Raw genomic sequence first — 20,955 nt, forward strand, 5'->3', positions numbered from 1 at the left:
ATATACTTTGATTCAAAGTCTAAGTCGGACTCGACTCACTCCTCGTGATATACTCGTAGCTCGATTCACTCTTCACCGATCGTACAGACACACCAGGTCTCTGGCTCATGAGACTGCCAGAAAGAGAATAACCTTCCGTCACAACGACGCTGCAGAGGAAAATTATCATGGGGTATGCCCACGGGCACGAGGTCATCGGATTCATCGAAGAAAGCCTCCGCTCGGAGAGTGAGAAAAATGGACGTTACTGTTAATCGGTTAATTGCTATATTGGCGGTTGTAAAAGCATATTAGCCGCTCTTGACAGAAAACTCTTAGCAGGAAGCGTCGTATGTGAGGAAAGCAGACCTCCCGTAACAGGCGACAGATCTACGGGCTGATAAAACAAAGACCGCTTGCCAATCTGAGGGACATTAGTTCACTAAATCCTAACATACTGTGAATGATGTATCAACATTTGGTGACGAGCTACGGGGCCGTTTATTGTCGGGTATGTTCATTGTCAAGTATCGGTACGGCCGATTCTTTAAGGCGAGCTATGCAATTCCACATCTCTGTCAGGTAGAACGTTTATCCCGTGACTGTTGCCCCGAGCCTAAGTCCATTGTCTCAAGTTTCGAATGATTGTGTTTGGGTCGTTTTGTAAACACCACAGCATTGGGGTTTTTCACGAATGATTCTAACGGGGGCTTCCGTTATCCTTTCATCTCCGGCACATATATATATGTATGTGTATATGTATATATATACGTAATCAAATTTTGTTTACGTTTACTATCTTGTCTCATTGGACAGACTCTGTGTGTGTGTGTGTGTGTGTGTGTGTGTTTGTGTGCATACTATATCTTTATATCATGCCATGATCTGTATAAGTTTGTAGGGACACTCCCCACTTTGCCGCCAGATGGTTGCTGATTCGATGACAAAAGAACTCTCTCATTAATGCTCTAGCAACAAGCACCATCTACAAGTACAATTTCTGAACATCTTATCCTATTCATAAAAGATATAACCTAGTAAACACGAAGATGGCACCCCGTTGGGGGTAGCCACCCACATATTTTTATTTTTTTTTTCCTAATCATTAAGATATAATACTTTACCAAATGTCCTTCTGGACAAGTTGTAAAAACCAAAAATAAACTAGAAAAAAAAAAAATCTTATCCTATCCTGATGTCTAAAGCAGGAACTTGCTAGATAAAGCCTGATGAGCCCTCTAGTAGGCTTTGGACGAAAATACTCTACTTCTACATCATCCTTAAAAGTTCTATGCATCTATCCCTTTGTGCTGTTCAAAATTTACCGCGAGATGTCGTTTCTATGTGTTTATGTATAGTTTATTTTTATGGAAATCAGAAAATTCAGTTAAGAATTTCGGACTGGTTTCTATATCGCGTGACTTTATTGTTTATTATCTTCCTGCACTTATTGACAATGTAAAGCAAAGCGCTGTAAACAATAAAAAAGTAAATATAATTAAAAAAGCAAATGCATTATTCAATCCTTCTTAATTTGTTTTTTTTATGAAAGAATAACTTTGGACGATGGAAGGTTCGAAAGTAGGAAAAAGGACAACATTGGATGATTCAACTGAAGATCTGCATGTACCTACTTTAATAAGAATTAATAATCAGAATTACATTCCTCATAGTATTCACATTGATAAAAATGAGGTATTTTGACAAACATGAATCTTAAACTATCTTATTTAATAAACTTCCTTAATCAATTTCTTTTTCTTAATAACATTGATTAAAAATTTTCTTCACAGTTTAGAATAGGTCGTGCAAGAGATAATGATGAAATCATTTTGGATGCAGTAATATCTAGAAAGCATTGTATTTTAAGATGTGAAGAAAACGAGTGGACTATTAAAGACGTAAGTTCTTCTGCTACATTTGTTAATGCTGTTCCGGTAGTATCTGGTCAGAGTCAAAGAATCTATGAAGGGGATGTTATACAATTTAGTGAATCTGAAGAATTTAAATATCTATTTACCTTTGATATTAAATATAAACACACAGTTAAAAAACCTAAGCTAGATGAACAGGTATTAGACAATGTTCTAGTTAAAAAGCCTAAGCTAGACAAACAGGTATTAGACAATGTTCTTGTAGAACAGAAAACATTTGTAGAAAATCAAGAATGTCAAAAAAAAGTTCTTAGAGACAAATTACAAATAGAACAAAAGCAACAAGATAAACTAAAACAGCAATTAGAGCAATTTTTAAAGCAGCAAAATTTTACGGAAAAGAATGCTGAAGATCTTACAAAACAAATTACAACATTAAAAAAGAAAATAGAATATGGTGATGATCAAGAAAAATATTTAAAATACAGGTATACTGAATTATTAGAAAAATTGGAAAATGAACGAGTTGAATTTGAAAAAAAATTGAATGAAGAGAAACAAAAGTGGCAAAAAGCATTAAGTGTAAGTAAGCTTGAAAAAGGAATGTTGGAAATGAAAATGAAAGAGCAAATGGAAAAGTGGAGAGAAGAACAACAAACTGAATGGAAAAATATGATGGAGAATAGAGTTAAAGAAGAAAAAAGTATACAAGCTCATCTGTTAAATGAAAAGTTAGTTTTAGAGGAGAAATTAAAAATAGCAGAAAAGGCTTTAAGAGAACAAGAAGCTAAAGTAGGAACAGTAGAAAATGATGGTACATTCTTTTTATAATAAAAATACTAAATACTTTATTAAGTTATAATAAACTCATTGCTTTGTTATGTATAGTTGCAGGGTCTTCCAAAAATTTCAGTGATAGTTGTATATGTTTAGAAATTATGGATAATCCTTCAGAATATCAAATTATAGATACAATAGATTTAACAAATACTACTCAGCTTACTATAAAGACTGAAGAAGAAGAAAGTGTACTTAATAAAGTTAATGATATAATGGATGAACAACTAACTTGTAGTATATGTTCGGAATTATTTGTGAAAGCAACAACATTAAATTGTATGCATACATTTTGTCACCATTGTATACACCTATGGATCAAAAAGAAAAAAGAATGTCCAGTGTGTAGAGCACCAATATCATCAATGAATATATCAATAGCTATAGATAATTTTATTGAAAGTATTTTACAAAATTTATCTACTCAATTGAAAGAAAGAAGAACAAGCATTATAAATGAAAGACAAGGTATATATATATAGGTAATGTTTAAATGTATAAAAGAATATTTTTTAAATAACTGAAAATGTTTTAGCATTGGAGCGCAAGAGAAAAGATCATTGCAAAACTGCTGTGAGAAGAAAATAAAATTTAGTTTGATATATTATTTCATTAATACTGTTATGTTAATATATAGTATTTTACAACTAACTTTTACAAAGGAATAATTGTATTAAAATCCTTTAAATGTTAATATTATAAAAGTGAGGTATAGCAGTGAAGTTGTGTAAAAAATATATGATTTATTTTTGTTATAAATTTTTTTAAAAGCAAAATTTCTTATTATTAATAATTTGACTATATTTATGAAAAGAACATTATTAAGAAAAAGTGACGCCTTTTTGAGATGTAGTATTAACACGTTGAATGCCACGCTAGTTTTACAGAGATTGTCCGTGGCGCCACGATGAATTTTTTATTATGTGATACATATAATGTTGAAATATTATCTACAAGAGATATGTTACGGTGTATAATCATGATGAATTTATCTCACTGAGGTCACCGTTGACCCAGTGGCGCTGAAGTGCGATTTTGCGCGATTCACTTATTTTTTGCGGTTATCAATTATCTCATATTGTTTCTTCGCGTTGTTAAATAATTGTTCTATGTTGTTACGTCCTGGGACCTACCATAAATCATAACCCATCCCTCGGTAATATTTATTCTGACCCGCAATAATCCTAAAGAACTATCAAAGATTTAGCATTTTTTACTTTATTGTCAAGACCTTTAATTGCCATTAAACATCTTTCAAGTCGAAACGTTCCTTAGAGTTATTGTTCATTGAGGTAAAACTCGGGAAATGGGGATTTTTACCATATTGGATAGCCACTGGGGGGGAGGGTATGCGTAATAGATGCATATTTCGTGTATAAATAAAATTATTTTTATATGTCTTATACTGCATTAATTTCGTCACGCCATTGTAGTAACGATGGTAATAATAAAAAATTTATAACTATTAACATTTGTTCAAATTATGTATTTTTACAAATTTTGGAGCGCCGGTCACCGGTGAGCCCCACAGCGCCACAGTTAAGGTGAGTGTTCAACGTGTTAAATGCCTATCTATCACCATGTATATAAACGGTTGTATGCATATACAACGTACAGTCATACGGGTACAGTCATACGGGTACAGTCATTTGTACAACACAGGTATAATTGTGTGTGATTTCATGAAAATCTGCCAGTAATCGCTCGTCTTCGTACGCACTTTTGAAAACACGACTTTTAGAGAGTTGCGAGTTACTATATACTAACTATACTGAACGTCGCGTAAATGGCGAAATATATACTACGACATTAGGGTAAAGTGAGATCTTTTTGAGCGGAGGAGTGCTTTATTGGTCCGTTAGTGCGATAAACTTTTCGTGTCACTGACGGACCAAGCGCGACGATATTGTTACGTTGTTTTTCGCAGTGAAGAACGACACGTCTTTAGAAGGATGGCGACCTGACCCCTTCCGAATAATGGAATACTGTGCACAACGGTACGTTTCCCTGTGTAAGCAGGTCGTATTTACCAAACTATAGATAATTATTTCTTAGGCATATTGAATTCATAATGTGCACCTGCACAGCAACTGCTTCTCTGAATTCCCTGAAGGTTACACAGTGTTATTAAAATAGTGTCACGCTTACAGCCGTCGTCATGACAAACTTTTTTCACCTTTCTTTGTACTTCATCGACAAGCATAATTTTGCGATATCAAATTTATAACTACGTGTTATTATTTGTAATATACGTAATTTCTTCAACCATAATCCATCGATGATTTGCGTTGGTATTTACATAGCTGAATTTTTTTAGAAGCTACGTTTCATTATCCATAAAGAAACTGAGAAAGGAGAATGCTGTCAATGTAATTCTTAATATAGACGTACCATAAGAAGTTTTATACATTTATTTTTGTTTCTTTTTTGTATTTCTTATTGGTCTTTTGTGAATTAAATATAGTGTGCTTTAGGTATTTTCCAATGACATTTATTAATTTTGCATTTTTAAGTAGGATTAATATTATGTTAATATTTAATGTAAATATATCTTAAGTTATTCTGACATATATTTGTTTTGTTTTCAGATTGTCAGTTTGAGGTATACTTAGGTAATTGGTGCTATAAAACTTACAAGGTAAGTTCTGTTATACAACAAAAAAATTTACAAAATATATATATATTTTTTATATCATTTCTTTGTAATTATATAAGTATTAACACGTTCGTCGCTCTACGTGATTCGGCTAAGTTTCCTGTGGGGCCCAAATCCGATTGCAGGTACACAGAATGTAAATAGAGCGACAAGCAGAAATTCATCGTTTATCACCTTCGATTCATTGTTTATTGCCTTCGATTCATTGTAAAGAAAAGATTATTTATTTCTGAAATGGAGAAAGCGATAAGCTATCCAGCTAGAGTATTCCGAGGGATCTCATGTTAGATATCTCAGATCTTTCATTTAGTCGAGAAGCATACTTGTGAGACGTACATCAGTGATTTTTTCCTCCTAAAAATGTTCAGTAAACAGCTTGAAAATATATTTGAAAGTAAGGAGAATAGTCATAACGGAGTCTAACTATTTTTCGAAGTACCCAAAATCATCCCAAATGTGTTTGGAATATTTTAACGAATACCATACGATATAGGATAATATAATATATTATCCAGAATATAAATTAATAAAGAGTATGGTATAATGTGTTTTTAATATTGTATATTGTATATAATATTGTATATTGTATATAATATTGTATATTGTATATAATATTGTATATTTAATTAATTAACTCGAACAAGAAGAGCGTCACCATCATTTAGTGACGGGGCCCCCACAGAAGTATATCTGTTGCATAGATATGTGCGACATGACGACGAACGTGTTAAACATATTCCTTAATATTATTTATATAGGAGTATATTAAGACTTGTACTTTCCATATACTCATCATTTTCTTTATAATTTATATTAAGATGGCTGATGTTGATCCTGAAACTTTATTGGAATGGCTCAGTATGGGCCAAGGAGATGAAAGAGACATGCAGTTAATTGCTTTAGAGCAATTGTGCATGTTATTGCTCATGTCTGATAATGTTGATCGATGCTTTGAATGGTATGTTGAAAACATTGGTAATGTTTATTATTTTAACTGAATAAAATATAATAAAATGTACTTTATTTTAGCTGTCCTCCACGCACATTTCTTCCTGCATTATGTAGAATTTTTTTGGATGAACTTGCACCAGATAGTGTTTTAGAAGTGACAGCTAGAGCTATTACATATTACTTTGATCTTTCACCAGAATGTATACGCAGAGTAATAGCCATGGAAGGTGCTGTGAAAGCTATTTGCAGTCGTTTATCTGGAGCTGGATTAGGTTCTAGAACTAGTAGGGACCTAGCTGAACAATGCATAAAGGTATTATATTATTTGATTGTTCTCAAATATAATATTAAAAAACATTCAACATATATGTTATTGTAGGCATTAGAACTTGTCTGTGCAAGGGAAGCGGGTGCTGTGCTCGAAGCTGGTGGTCTCCCATGTGCTTTATGCTTTATTCGGGAGCATGGAGCTCTTGTTCACAGGGATACACTACATTCAGCAATGGCTGTGGTGACCCGTTTATGTGGGAAAGTAGAACCTCAAGATAAATCTTTGCCAGATTGTGTTGAAGCTTTATCAATGTTACTTAGACATGAAGATGCACATGTTGCTGATGGAGCACTCCGTTGTTTTGCATCATTGGCTGATAGATTTTCAAGAAGAAACACGGATCCTGCACCATTAGCCTCCCATGGATTAGTTTCTGAACTTTTGTATAGGTATTATTTTATGATAAATCTTGTACAAATATTTATTTCAGAAGTATCAAAATAATCCTTTTATTTCTGTTTATAAATAGGTTATCAAATGCAGCAGGGCCTGGTACATCAATAGCAACTACTTCTGGAAATCCAAAAACACCTCCACCATCTAGTACAGCTACAACACTTCCTACTCCTGAAGCGAATTCTTGCGCATCTGTTTCTACTATAATTAGTCTTCTATCAACACTTTGCAGGGGATCACCATCTATAACTCATGACCTTTTACGTTCTGAACTACCAGACGCGATTGAGAAAGCTTTAAAAGGAGATGAACGATGTGCACTTGATTCCATGAGATTAGTTGATTTATTGTTAGTTTTATTATTCGAAGGAAGGTCAGCATTAGGCCGCAATACAAGCGGTGGTCCATCCGGTCCCGTGTTACCACGATTTAGGCGTCCAGAAAGCGCTGGTGAAAAATCTCATAGACAGTTGATTGATTGCATTCGGTCAAAGGACACAGATGCGTTAATAGAAGCCATAGATTCTGGAGGCATTGGAGTTAATTTTATGGATGATGTTGGACAAACATTGCTTAATTGGGCATCCGCATTCGGAACTCAAGAAATGGTTGAATTCTTGTGTGATAGAGGAGCAGATGTTAATAAAGGTCAAAGATCTTCTAGTCTGCATTATGCTGCTTGTTTTGGAAGACCAGCTATTGCTAAAGTATTACTTAGACATGGGGCAAACCCTGATTTGCGAGATGAAGATGGGAAAACGCCATTGGATAAAGCTAGAGAACGTGTAGACGAAGGTCATAGAGAAGTTGCAGCTATATTACAATCTCCTGGAGAATGGATGTTGCCAAATCAAGAACATAGGAAACCAGAAACAGAAGCAGAATTCACAGAACCAAAAGGTGATCCTGAAATGGCTCCAGTATACTTAAAAAGATTATTGCCAGTATTCTGTGCAACATTTCAATCATCTATGTTGCCAAGCATTAGGAAAGCCAGTTTAAGTTTAATCAGGAAGATGGTGCATTATATTCAACCAGAATTACTTATTGAAACATGTGGTTCTGATAGAATGGGAAGCTGTGGTGCTATGCTTGTAGAAGTAATTGCCAATGTACTGGACAATGAGGTAAACATACAATATTTTTTATATAAATTTATTTCTTCTTTTTTAGTTTATACAAACTTTTTAAGGCCCTGCGAGATTCATATAAGATAGTATAATCAATGTTTTAAAATCTTTAGTATTCATGCAGGCAGACAGGCAGCAAGACAGACAATGCTAGTGATTTAGTTAAGATTGTTCACAGGAGCTTGAGATAAAAGCACCATCACCACCACCTCCGCCTCTCAAGCCGATAATTGGCCCAAAATTGCGTTGTCTCGCATCGCGCAAGTCTTCCAGTTCCCTGAACTACATTGTTGATAAGACGGTAACGTCTGTTGTATATTTGCCAGTCTCTAGTTGAAACGTCCTTTGTGCCCCTTACATGCTATTCGTAAATCCCACTATCTTTTTACTGATCTCATTAATAATTATGCAAAGATTTCATTTACTATTAACATAATGTATTTATGACACAATTCGTATAAAGGGTGAGATCTAACAAATATGCGCATGTTTTATATTCCTTTGCTGAGAAAATTTTTTTTACATCGCATATAAGTACCAAAAAGTGCCATGTGCATTAATATATAGAGTCAACGTGCAATTTGTTCTTTAGCATAAAATGTGATGTAAGAAGATCATTAAGGTACAAATTTTGTAAATAATAACAGTGAAGGACACACAGATCTTTCAGTGAATGGCCAGTGAAATTGCTCTAAACAGGTGTTAATTATGATAGATTAGACACGAAGCTGGTTGTCCACTTCTATTGACTGTCTGCCTGCTGCTGATGGGATTAATGGGCATTTGCTTGTGATTTCAATGGATCGCGTAATCATTTTGCTCATAAATAAATTTGTGCTGTTATATTCGTGCCATACAAAGTATGACTGAATAAAAGGACTATAGATATGTTCTATAAGAAATTGTGCAATATTTATTTTGTATTAAACTAAGAAAAAATGGACCAGAAATCTTTGTTTGACTTAATTGGACTTTCAATATTTATAAAGCATTGTATTTACAACATCTTTATTTTAATCTTAATAGGAGGATGAGGATGGACACTTAGTGGTTTTGCAAATGATACAAGATTTGATGATAAAAGGCAAAGATGAATTTCTAGAACATTTTGCTCGTTTGGGAGTCTTTTCAAAAGTTGCTGCATTGGCTGGACCACAAGAGGCTGTTCCAGAACCAGAAGCAGAATCAAATCAATCTGAAGAACAAAGAATGGAAGATGCGAGAGAACTTTTAATTGGAAGAGCTTATCATTGGAGAGATTGGTGTATTTGTAGAGGTCGTGATTGCTTATATGTCTGGTCTGATGCAGCAGCTTTAGAACTATCAAATGGAAGTAATGGATGGTTTAGATTTATACTCGATGGAAAATTAGCAACGATGTATTCTAGCGGCAGTCCAGAAGGCGGGACAGACACATCAGGTGAGTTCTTCCCTTTTTTAATATCAACACAAAATTCATCACCTATGTCTCGTCCATCTTGCCACTATCTTTCTTGTTGAAGTATTCTTTTCACCCTCACACACCCTTCGCGACAGATGAACTGACTCTGTTGGAACCACATTTTTATGTTATATCGTTTTCATTTGTGATTAACTTCCGCAAGGGGAATAGTTTAGTAAATAACTGGTTTTACTAACTGCCTACAGGAAAGGGGAGGAACACAGAGTCGCTTACAACTGAAGGTAGGTACACACATGTTCAACTTTCCTAGTTGTGCACGCTATCCTATCTTTCAGTGTACATCATCAGTTGCATGGAGATTCCTTTATTTCTGCATGACTTAAACATTCTCTGCCACAACATTATTCGGTTCATTAAAAATCTTTACACCACTCGCAGTTTTACTAACTGTATCAATTACTAGAACGTATACTTTGCAGAAAACCGTGGCGAGTTTTTGGAAAAATTACAAAGAGCACGAAGTCAAGTTAAACCAAATTCTGTGAGTCAACCTGTACTTTCACGTCCTGGTACGACCCGCCTAGTGGTAGGAAATTGGGCATTATCCAGTAGAAAAGAAAGTGAATTGTGCATACATAATAGCGATGGTCAACAACAAGCAACAATTTTACGAGAAGACTTACCAGGATTTATTTTTGAATCAAATCGTGGTACTAAGCATTCCTTTACAGCAGAAACAAGTTTGGGTAAGTATTCAGTTTTTATTTATATACTAATATGAATAAATTGATATTAATGTTAATATTTAGTACTTTATTAAAGAAAATAAATATTTTATTATCTTTTATTTTTAGGTCCAGAATTTGCAGCAGGTTGGGCTGGTAAAAGAGGAAAAAGATTGAGATCTAAAATTGAAGCTATTAAACAAAAAGTTAAAGTACAAGCTCAGGATATTTATGAATGTTATTTTAAGGCTGCCCAAGCACAGCCACGTGGAGTAGTTGCTAAACTAGGAACTATTGTTAGTCAAATAGAAAAAGCTTGCCAAAAACAACAATCGGGAAATCGAGAGTGGCGTAATATACTACAAAGTGCACTGGAAGAACTTAAAGATTTATTAAACGAGGAAGGGAGAGTTTCTGCATACGAACTTCATTCTAGCGGGCTTGTGCAAACTTTACTTTCATTATTAGCAGCTCCACCAGGACCACAACCACCTACATTACGAGCAACAAAACTCAGGATGCAAAGAATAGCAATATTTAAAAACTGTTTTCACTCAAAAGACGCTAACAAAGAGCATAATTCTGCTAAAATTCTAGTCCATAAATTGGTTTCAGTTTTAGAATCTATTGAAAAATTACCTGTTTACTTGTATGATACACCAGGTTCAGGTTATGGCTTACAAATTTTAACAAGAAGATTGCGTTTTCGATTGGAAAAGGCAACTGGTGAAAGTTCTTTAATTGATAGGTCTGGTCGAAGTTTAAAAATGGAACCATTAAGTACTATACAACAATTGGAAAACCATTTATTGAAAATGGTAGCAAAGCAATGGCATGATCACGATAGGTCAACCTTTACATTTGTTAAGAAATTAAAAGATAGAAATAGGATAACTTTTAAATATCAGTATGATTTTGATGAAAATGGATTGTTGTATTGGATTGGTACAAATGCAAAAACTTGTACCGAATGGGTTAATCCCGGTCAATATGGTTTAGTCGTCGTTACATCGAGTAATGGAAGAAATCTTCCATATGGCCACCTTGAAGATATCTTAAGTCGAGATCCATCAGCATTAAACTGTCATACAAACGATGATAGGCGTGCATGGTTTTCGATTGATTTAGGAGTTTGGATTATTCCAAGCGCTTACACATTGAGGCACGCAAGAGGCTATGGTAGGAGTGCCTTGCGGAATTGGATGTTTCAAGCATCAAAGGATGGTGTTATTTGGACAACATTATACGCTCATGTAGATGATTCATCATTAAATGAGCCTGGTAGTACAGCTAGTTGGACATTAGAGCCACCAGCTGATGAAACACAGGGCTGGCGTCATTTAAGATTACAACAAATTGGAAAGAATGCTTCTGGTCAAACACATTATTTATCTGTATCTGGATTTGAAGTTTATGGGGAAGTTACTGGAGTTTGCGAAGATTTGGGACGTGCAGCTAGAGAAGCTGAAGCTGGAGTTCGAAAACAACGAAGATTAATTAAAGCTCAAGTTCTCCGTCATCTAGTCGCTGGTGCTAGAGTGGCTAGAGGTTTGGATTGGAAATGGAGAGATCAAGATGGTGTCCCGCCTGGTATGTTTATAGCAAAATGAAATTTATTGATCAAATATTGTTTTTATTCAATTAGTATTTGAATTAATAGATTTTCTTTATTATTTCAGGCGAAGGCACAGTAACAGGGGAATTACACAATGGTTGGATAGATGTAACATGGGATCACGGTGGTTCTAATTCTTATAGAATGGGTGCAGAAGGAAAATACGATTTAAGATTAGTTGGTACTGGTCTTGATACAGATAGTGGAGCAAAAAGTAAAAATGGTGGCGGAGTTTTAACAGGACGAAAATCCAGTAGTACTCCTAGTTTACCAGATTGTACTGATACTGCAATGCGTGGTTCAGTAGCTTCTACAGATCAAGCAGCAAGTGCGGATAATTTAGCAGTTAAGGTATTTAAAATATTTATCATTTTATGTCATTTATATATAATGCGGAGCTGGAAAGAAGACTAGCGTAAAGAATGTGGGTCTGATTAGTTATTTTGTATAGACTCAACACAAACGTTAAGGTAATTAACGTCTATTGGCTAAAAGTGTTACACATACAATATATAGCAACGCATGACGTATCGTTTCGGTAGTCATCTTTCCAGCTCCGCAGTATACGTGATTTATGCGTGATTTAATTACATTTGACATAAAGCATTAAGACATGCTACTATTAATTAGAGTAAAAAATAATTCGCCTAATCTAGTGCCAATTTTGTATTTATAATAAACAGCAAGCCGTTGAGTCGATAGCTGAAAATGTGTTGTCGGTTGCTCGCGCTGAAGCGGTTGTTGCTGTAACCGGTGAAGGTGGGGCAAATTCAACGAGCGAATTGTCCGTTGTATTACATCCCAGGCCTGACACTACTGTGACAAGTGATCTGGCAACAATTGTTGAGAGTCTTGCCCTTAACACTGATTGTCCTGCCAATAGTAACAGCAATCGAGCATCTAGTAGCTCAAAACCATTTTTTGCAACTGTGCGAGGAAATAAGGTGTGACACCCTCATACTTATTAAGATAATTGTCTAATGTTTACAATTCATTCAAATTTAAAATATTTTTACAGCCAGGGTCAGGCCTATTGAGTCTTGAAGCTACTGAAGTGTTGGATCGTGTCAGAGAAGGAGCCGACAGATTACGCAATAATACTAATAGCTTTTTGAGTGGAGAATTACTTAGTTTAGTGCCTGTTAGAATCAGTGTGTCAGGTGAATTAGAAGAGAATTCATTAAGGATTAAATCTGTTCAGAGGCATCACTCCGGGATTACTGATGGTATGATAATTATTATTAATCTTGGTTTATATACCCCATTTCCTGTTTCTTTCTTTTAATATAAAATAACTTTAAAATAAAATAATGTAAAGATTCTAATCCTACACTAAAGTCTTTATAACTCACTTATGAAGAAATGTACTATTTGTGCTTCTTTTTTGTTATTTACAATCATGTTTCCTCTAAACTAGCTGCCAAAGAATGTAGTCGGGACAAAGAAGCTAGCTCATCTACACAAAATACGGCAGGTGGATGTCCTGTTGTTGTTACCAATCCTATGTCTGTGTCTGTTCCTAACCTTGCTTGTTCTGATGCTAACAATACTTTGGAACCAACAACTGCATCTGGTTTATTAGAAACCTTCACTGCAATGGCGCGAAGACGAACATTGGGTTTGTGTCTATGTATTGTTGCTTAATAGTATTTGCATATTAATAATTTAATTTTCTTAATTGTATTTTATGTAATGCTTGTATTTTTTAATAAATTAACGATATAAGTTACTAATAAAATGTTTTAGGACCCACAGGTGGACAACATATTGCTTCCAATTCTAATGCTGGTTCAAATTCACGTGGACCTAATTCTGTATCGAGTTTAGTTCGACTTGCCTTGAGTCCTAATTTTCCTGGAGGTTTACTTAGTACTGCTCAAAGTTATCCAAGTTTAACCAGCAGTGGTCAAGTAGCTGGTAGTGGTGTTACGACAACGACTGGACCCGGCCTAGGACAAGCACTTACAATGTCATTGACTAGTACAAGTAGTGATAGTGAACAGGTAAAGCTTAGTACCCAAGAAATAATATAAAAAATGTTTTTGTTGTGAAATAATATTTATTATATGCCATGAATATAAAATTTAAAGTAAAGTACATGATTCTATATAATGTAATAAGCAGTTATGGCTACAGGTTAGTCTTGAAGATTTTTTGGAATCTTGCGGCGGTATTGCAAGTTCTAGTGCTAGTGGAGGTAGAACAACAGGTGGACCAACTCTTTTGACTGAATTAGAAGACGATGAAGATGGCGTTCTTGAAGAAGAAGAAGACAACGATGAAAATGATCAAGAAGTACGTTAGGAAAGATTATTTTATTTTAATGTAGAGGAATGAATATTTATTTTTTGTGTCCTATTTTTATAGGAAGATGATGAAGAAAATGAAGAAGAAGGAGAGGGTTGTGATGGTGATTATGAAGATGTAATGGTAAGTCGTAATCTTCTAGCAGCGTTTGTGGAAGAAGAAACTCCTCAAAATAGCAAGAGACGTGCATGGGATGATGAGTTTGTTTTGAAACGGCAATTCTCTGCTCTGATTCCTGCCTTTGATCCACGACCTGGACGAACTAATATTAATCAGGTTAATTGAGTAAAAAAATTTAAGAGACTTAAATGATGATAATAATAATAATTTTATTTATATTATGAAATATTTTATAGACCACTGATTTGGAGATTCCACCACCTGGTAGTGAAACTCAGTCAAATACACGCTCAGGCTCATTGCCAATGCCGAAACTTTCTTTAACACTAAAAGGACCAGGCCTTCCTGGAGTATCAGATGTTGAACTAGCTCTTACAGAACCACACGCCAGCATTTTCCAACAAGTACAAGAATTAATGCAACTGACAGAATTGGGTAGTCGACAAGAAAAATTAAGAAGAATATGGGAACCAACTTACACGTAATATATTTATTCTTTAATGTATTATAAAAATTAAATATTTACATACTACATAAATATATAATAATAATAATAATAATAATAAATTACGACTATGCTTTTTTATAGTATAATATATAAAGAAGCAAAGGACGAAGAATCATCTGGAAGAGCAACACCAGTTGTTACATTATATTCTCGTAATACAGCACAAAATTCTTCAGTATGTAGTGTAGAGGATGTATTGCAACTATTGAGGCATGTTTATGTATTAAGCACTACTAATGATGATGGTAAACACATCGATTATGAAGAACTTGAGGAATCAACATGTTGGGTTCATCCCGATGACTTTACTTCAAAGAAAATTACAAACAAGATAGTACAACAAATTCAAGATCCTCTAGCATTAGCTGCCGGGGCTTTACCGAATTGGTGCGAAGAACTAGCAAGAAGTTGTCCATTTTTATTACCCTTTGAAACTAGACGATTGTACTTTAGTTGTACTGCCTTCGGAGCCTCGCGATCCATTGTGTGGCTTCAAACACAAAGAGATGCTGTTCTTGAAAGACAAAGAGCACCAGGTTTAAGCCCACGACGTGATGACATTCATGAGTTCCGCGTTGGGAGACTTAAACACGAAAGAGTTAGTGTACCTAGGGGAGAGAAACTATTAGACTGGGCAGAACAAGTAATGAAGGTAAGTTAATAATTTAATAATTAAATTTAGTGTTTACAGTATAATATATTATTTCTAGTGCAAGAAAAGATAGAAAAACTGTATTGTATTATAGGTATAAGTATATATATTATATGTATTATATTATGTATATAATAGGTACATGCAAGTCGGAAGAGCATACTAGAAGTGGAATTTGTCGGCGAAGAAGGAACTGGTCTTGGACCAACATTAGAGTTCTTTGCACTAGTTGCTGCTGAACTACAACGTAAAGACTTAGGTTTATGGTTATGTGATGATGAAAATTCGCCTGATACGGATCAATCACGAGTTTCTGGAGATCAGGTTCGACCTCCTGGATATTATGTAACTCGACCGAGTGGACTGTTTCCTGCTCCTTTACCACAAGATTCTGCAGCTTGTGATCGTGCTATTCGACATTTCTGGTTTTTGGGCGTCTTTTTGGCAAAAGTTTTGCAGGATAATAGATTAGTAGATTTACCATTATCCCGTCCTTTCTTAAAATTAATGTGTCACGGAGACATCACAAACAATGTAAATGAAAAGATTGGTCTTAGTGGTGTAACACAAGAAAGTATATCTTCAAGTATGTCGAGTAGCTTTATATCCGAAGAGGGTGAAGCAGATACAGCATACTCCTCGTTAGAACCACCTTCTTGGTATGCTGGATTATTGGATATTGAAGATCTAGTACTTGTCGATCCAGTAAGAGGTGAATTCTTGAAAGAGGTACAAACGGCAATTGCTAAACGTGATAGAACGCTTTCCGATGGTCGTAATTCTACCGACGAAGAAACGACATTAAATATTACTCATTCATCCGGAATGTCAGTGCCTATTGAAGATTTGTCTTTAACAATGACATATTCTCCAAGTTCCAAAATCTTTGCATATAATCAGGTAGAATTAATAGAAGGAGGTGCGGAGATTTCAGTTACTATGGAAAATGCAAGAGAATACGCTGAGACGACAATTAATTTCTGTCTTGATCGAGGAATTTCAAGACAACTAGAATCGTTTAAATCTGGTTTTTCAAAAGTCTTCCCAATGGAAAAACTTCATGCTTTCAGTCCGGAAGAAGTAAGGGCTATGCTTTGTGGAGAACAAAACCCACAATGGACCAGAGAGGACCTGCTAAATTATACTGAGCCAAAACTAGGTTACACAAGAGAAAGGTAAGGATATTTGAAATACATGTAGATAACTAACTATTGCATAATCTAATTTACTAAATAGAATATACTTTTTTACTGCTTCAGTCCTGGTTTCCAAAGATTTGTCAATGTTCTACTTTCATTGACTGGTCCCGAAAGGAAGGCTTTCTTACAATTTGCTACTGGATGTTCAGCTTTACCTCCCGGGGGATTATGTAATTTACATCCCAGATTGACTGTTGTGCGGAAAGTAGATGCTGGTTCAGGTGGTTATCCCTCTGTTAACACCTGTGTTCATTATTTAAAATTACCAGAATATCCCACTGAAGAAATACTTAAAGAAAGACTCTTGGCAGCAACTAGAGAGAGAGGATTTCACTTAAATTAATCTCGTTTCTTCTCAGGCAAAGAACTGCTACGATAACGCAGTAAGAAATATTCGCTCTTAAAATGAGCGAATCGAACTTTGCTCCACAGATTATATTGTGTAATCTATACGCAAAAGTCGAGTTTGGTCTTGATGTTATCTACAAAAAGCTAAAATAATTGTTTAATAAGAATCAGTATAGGTTTACAAAAACAATTTAGTGCATCCTGGAACGGAAATATTTACAATATCCAAAATTATTTAAAAGAAATTAATAAGAATTCATAATGTATCATAAATATTTAAATATTTAATGTTATTGTTGATATGTTTAAATTTGTCTATTTTGATAAATATCTATAATTTAAAAGATAACAAATTATTTCTTTATTACTTTATGTTATGCGTTTAAGTTGTATTGTTTGAACTGATATTAGTTTTTTATAGAGTAAACTGATCTTTAAATTAATATTGTGATATGCACTGTAGTATGATATCAAATGCTTATTTAATGTAAAAAGTTAACTTACAATTTAATAACATAGGTTATCCGTTCCAGGTATTGGCTACAATTATATTATAAATTGTCCAGATACAATAGAAATTGTATTTTCTCAGCAAATGTAATTTATGCGAGTGTTTTCAAGTATATTTGCTATTCTTGTGGAACAAAAACTTTACAGTTCCTCATTTTAAAACGAATGTTCGTATTGTCTTCTTTATGGAATATTGTCATGTTTGGAAAGTAATTCATATGTAAAAAAGAAAAGGGGTTATCTTTAATGAAAGTTTTATTTTCTTTATCAGAATGCCTCTCACATATATGTATACAGCGTTATAAAAACTTATAAGATGTGAATCAAAATTTACTTGTGCAAAGTGCTAAGTTTTTATCAATCACAATGAAAACGATGTTTTTTAGCATCTAGACCAATTTTCACAGCTTCAAATATTTGTTCTTTTAACTAAATATCAATGCATCACCATGTTTATAAAGACGCGCGAGTGTCTAAATATAATACACGAAAAAGAAGATATAAAATGTTTGAAAGCATTTTGATGAAAATGTTATAAAGACTTGGCAAGCTGAGCACTCTGCATCTTTGTACAATATGCTACTTAATGCTCACTCAATAATTATAATTATAGGCGGAAATCAGTATACTTGTAATAATAGTGTCTAGAAGAAGATATGAAAATAATATAAATGTGAAAAGATTGATTAACGATATCGATATGAGGAATAGTTACTATTACTGTAATATAAATTATTATTGATTCTTGGGGAAAGAATAAAAGAAAAAAACGTTATAAAGTATAACATGTTTTTCAATATAATTTGTTATATGTTTTATACAGTTTATGAATATAAACATATGTATTTAACAATTCCTGTACTAGTTAGAAAAGATGTATAGATATTTCATTAGATCCCACATCATGTATCACTAATATATACTACTAACATATTGTGTCTTAAAAACATGAATTCCATAGGGTCATAACCATAGTATAATACATATCACAACTCATATCATTAAAAAATTTTATTTTATTTTTCATAATTTTGCTGAAACAAGTAAGTCACTCTCAGTATCATACTTTACTGATCTTAGTCACTTTTTGTGTAGCACATTATTTGCTTCTGCACGTTCCTCTTCTAATTCTTTGGCTGTAATATTTAATTTTGATCTAGCAAAGTCACTGATTGGAAGTCCCTGAAAAGAATCAGTGTAAGTAATTGTTTTGTTTCCAAAGTATGTATAAATATAAAAGATGATATAAAAAAATATTTACCTGAACAATTTTGTATTGTCCATTTTCTATAGTAACTGGGAAAGAGAACACAACATCTCTTGGAATTCCATAACTGCCATCAGACAGCACCCCCATGCTAACCCATTCTCCTGGTTTGGTACCCAACCACCAATCTCTCATGTGATCTCCAGCTGCTTTAGCAGCTGACATTGCAGATGACATTTTTCTAGCAGCTATCACAGCTGCACCACGTTTTTGAATCGTTTCCACGAAAGTAGTATTTAACCAGTTATCATTGTTTATGGTTGAAAGCACTGGCTTAGTGGAATCTTGAAGGGATACAGTAGCATGAGCTGCATCAGGATATTGAGTTGAACTGTGATTGCCCCAGATAATAACATTTTTTACTTTATCAACCTGTTTAGAAATATGAAATTATTCATTTACTTTTCAAGTAGAAGTATATTTATGCTTAATATAACGTTGAAACTAATTACCTGTACATTTAGTCGTGCTGCTAAAGCTGCTTGAGCACGATTTTGATCCAATCTAGTCATAGCAGTAAAATTTTGCTTTGGAATAGAAGGTGCATAATGAGAACAAATTAAGGCATTTGTATTAGCAGGATTGCCAACAACTAAGACCTTAACATCTTTTCGAGCATGTTTGTCTAGAGCTTCTCCTTGAACTTTAAAAATTTCTACATTAGCAGCTAGGAGATCTTTCCTCTCCATTCCTTCTTTTCGGGGCATTGCTCCAACAAGAAAGGCTGCAGCTACGTTTTTGAAGGCTACATTTGGATCAGCTGTAGGAACAACTTCTACAAATAAAAAGTTCATATAGTAAATAAAATATAAAAAACGATATATTTGTGTATACATGTATAATGCATTTTTATTAAAATAAGAAAGTGACTTAAAAATATGATTTAGTTTCTTACATAACACTGATGTTACATAATGTTTTCTGTCCATAATTACATTATAAATTATATGATCTTATGAATTTATATGTTCCTATTTATCATATAAAATGAATCATGAGAAAGAAATCTTATAAATTTACTTCTGTATCATAATCTTATGATTTATATACTCTATATGTTATTTTTATATTTTTGTATTATATTTAATATATAATTTTGTGGCTTCTATTTATTGGATGTGCAACAATTTTCCTAAGACATGCAATTAAAGAATATATATATTTATATATTTTTTCTAAAATGCTTTAAATTATCTAAAATGCTTAATCATAAATTTATATTTATTAAATTTATATAATTTTACCTTTCAGAAGTGGAAGAGCTAAGTCTTCTAATTCCATAACTACTCCATCCAATACTTTCATCATAACAGGAATATCTAATAAACGAAGATTTATTGGTTGATTTGGACCAAAAACTGAACCAGCAGCAAGCTGGTACAATAAAGAATATGCAATTTGCCCTGCAGCTCCCGTAACCACCACATTTATTGGCTCGCTCTAAAAAATTTAAGAAAACATAGATTATTCGCATGGACATATATTTTTAAAAATTTAACTAATAATATTTTCAATTTCCAATCATAAATATAATAATAAGTTTCTATATAGTATTTCATTTTGAACTCATATCACTATTAAATAATAGTTCCCTTAATACAGGTGGTTTCATTCAGTATAGCATGCTACAATAATTGATAAATAGTAAATTGAAAGCAATGATGCTTTGAAAACATGTTGAAGGTCGAATGTAGGTTAAGCAATTATGTTACATAGAATATTAAGTTCTAAAACATCTTTCATTACTTTTACAATACAAAACAATTAACATATTTCTTAAGACTTACCATCTTTTATGCTGATTTCCTATAACAATATTGTTCTCAAATTACAGAACTGAAGACACTTATCGAACTCTCCAGAACAGAACTGGTCAATTAAAATGATTGGTGTAGTGACGACTGAACTGGAGAATAGATTTCAATTCGACTGATAGTACTGGAGGCCAAGTATTCTAATTATGTTATTCCATATTTCAATCGACAAGAACGTTACAATATTTAATTTATAAAATATATAATGTATATAAAAAGACGCAATCTTTTACATAATTAATATAACATTATTATCCAAAAATGTTAATATTTTATTAGAAATAATATACAAACTAAATTTTCACTGCTTTTATTTCCGTATATGTGAATATAC

At 33.6% G+C, this 20,955-nt stretch overlaps 3 protein-coding genes across 7 annotated transcripts; 2 read left to right on the forward strand and 1 right to left on the reverse strand.

The window, feature by feature from the left end:
• Positions 1 to 1,187: 1,187 nt before the first annotated feature.
• On the forward strand, positions 1,188 to 3,466 carry LOC132909441 (E3 ubiquitin-protein ligase RNF8-like). Of its 2 annotated transcripts, XM_060964295.1 has the most exons (5): positions 1,188 to 1,674; positions 1,773 to 2,051; positions 2,097 to 2,667; positions 2,742 to 3,158; positions 3,226 to 3,466. In XM_060964295.1, exons 1-5 carry the CDS (start codon positions 1,546 to 1,548, stop codon positions 3,276 to 3,278), a joined length of 1,449 nt encoding a protein of 482 aa, XP_060820278.1. In that variant the 5' UTR covers positions 1,188 to 1,545; the 3' UTR covers positions 3,279 to 3,466. The 2 variants fall into 2 exon arrangements, with proteins under 2 accessions (XP_060820278.1, XP_060820277.1); XM_060964294.1 differs by having other exon boundaries at positions 1,190 to 1,674; positions 1,773 to 2,667.
• Positions 3,467 to 4,382: 916 nt separating this feature from the next.
• Positions 4,383 to 18,325, forward strand: LOC132909430 (E3 ubiquitin-protein ligase HECTD1). 4 transcript variants are annotated; one of them, XM_060964214.1, is made up of 21 exons: positions 4,383 to 4,687; positions 5,279 to 5,328; positions 6,165 to 6,304; positions 6,376 to 6,610; positions 6,677 to 7,017; positions 7,098 to 8,151; positions 9,181 to 9,574; positions 9,802 to 9,837; positions 10,036 to 10,302; positions 10,411 to 11,871; positions 11,961 to 12,247; positions 12,580 to 12,840; positions 12,915 to 13,122; positions 13,314 to 13,514; positions 13,643 to 13,899; positions 14,021 to 14,191; positions 14,264 to 14,479; positions 14,560 to 14,804; positions 14,913 to 15,483; positions 15,622 to 16,658; positions 16,743 to 18,325. In XM_060964214.1, exons 3-21 carry the CDS (start codon positions 6,165 to 6,167, stop codon positions 17,023 to 17,025), a joined length of 7,665 nt encoding a protein of 2,554 aa, XP_060820197.1. In that variant the 5' UTR covers positions 4,383 to 4,687; positions 5,279 to 5,328; the 3' UTR covers positions 17,026 to 18,325. The 4 variants fall into 4 exon arrangements, with proteins under 4 accessions (XP_060820197.1, XP_060820198.1, XP_060820200.1 ...); XM_060964215.1 differs by having other exon boundaries at positions 14,033 to 14,191; XM_060964217.1 differs by lacking the exon at positions 13,314 to 13,514.
• On the reverse strand, positions 17,778 to 20,816 carry LOC132909446 (malate dehydrogenase, cytoplasmic). Its single transcript, XM_060964300.1, has 5 exons — positions 20,595 to 20,816; positions 20,052 to 20,247; positions 19,260 to 19,582; positions 18,802 to 19,179; positions 17,778 to 18,722 (listed from the first exon to the last, which is right to left on the reverse strand). Exons 1-5 carry the CDS (start codon positions 20,595 to 20,597, stop codon positions 18,621 to 18,623), a joined length of 1,002 nt encoding a protein of 333 aa, XP_060820283.1. The 5' UTR covers positions 20,598 to 20,816; the 3' UTR covers positions 17,778 to 18,620.
• Positions 20,817 to 20,955: the final 139 nt, after the last annotated feature.

The sequence above is a fragment of the Bombus pascuorum genome, chromosome 8 (assembly GCF_905332965.1).
Source record: "Bombus pascuorum chromosome 8, iyBomPasc1.1, whole genome shotgun sequence".
Taxonomy (NCBI): domain Eukaryota; kingdom Metazoa; phylum Arthropoda; class Insecta; order Hymenoptera; family Apidae; genus Bombus; species Bombus pascuorum.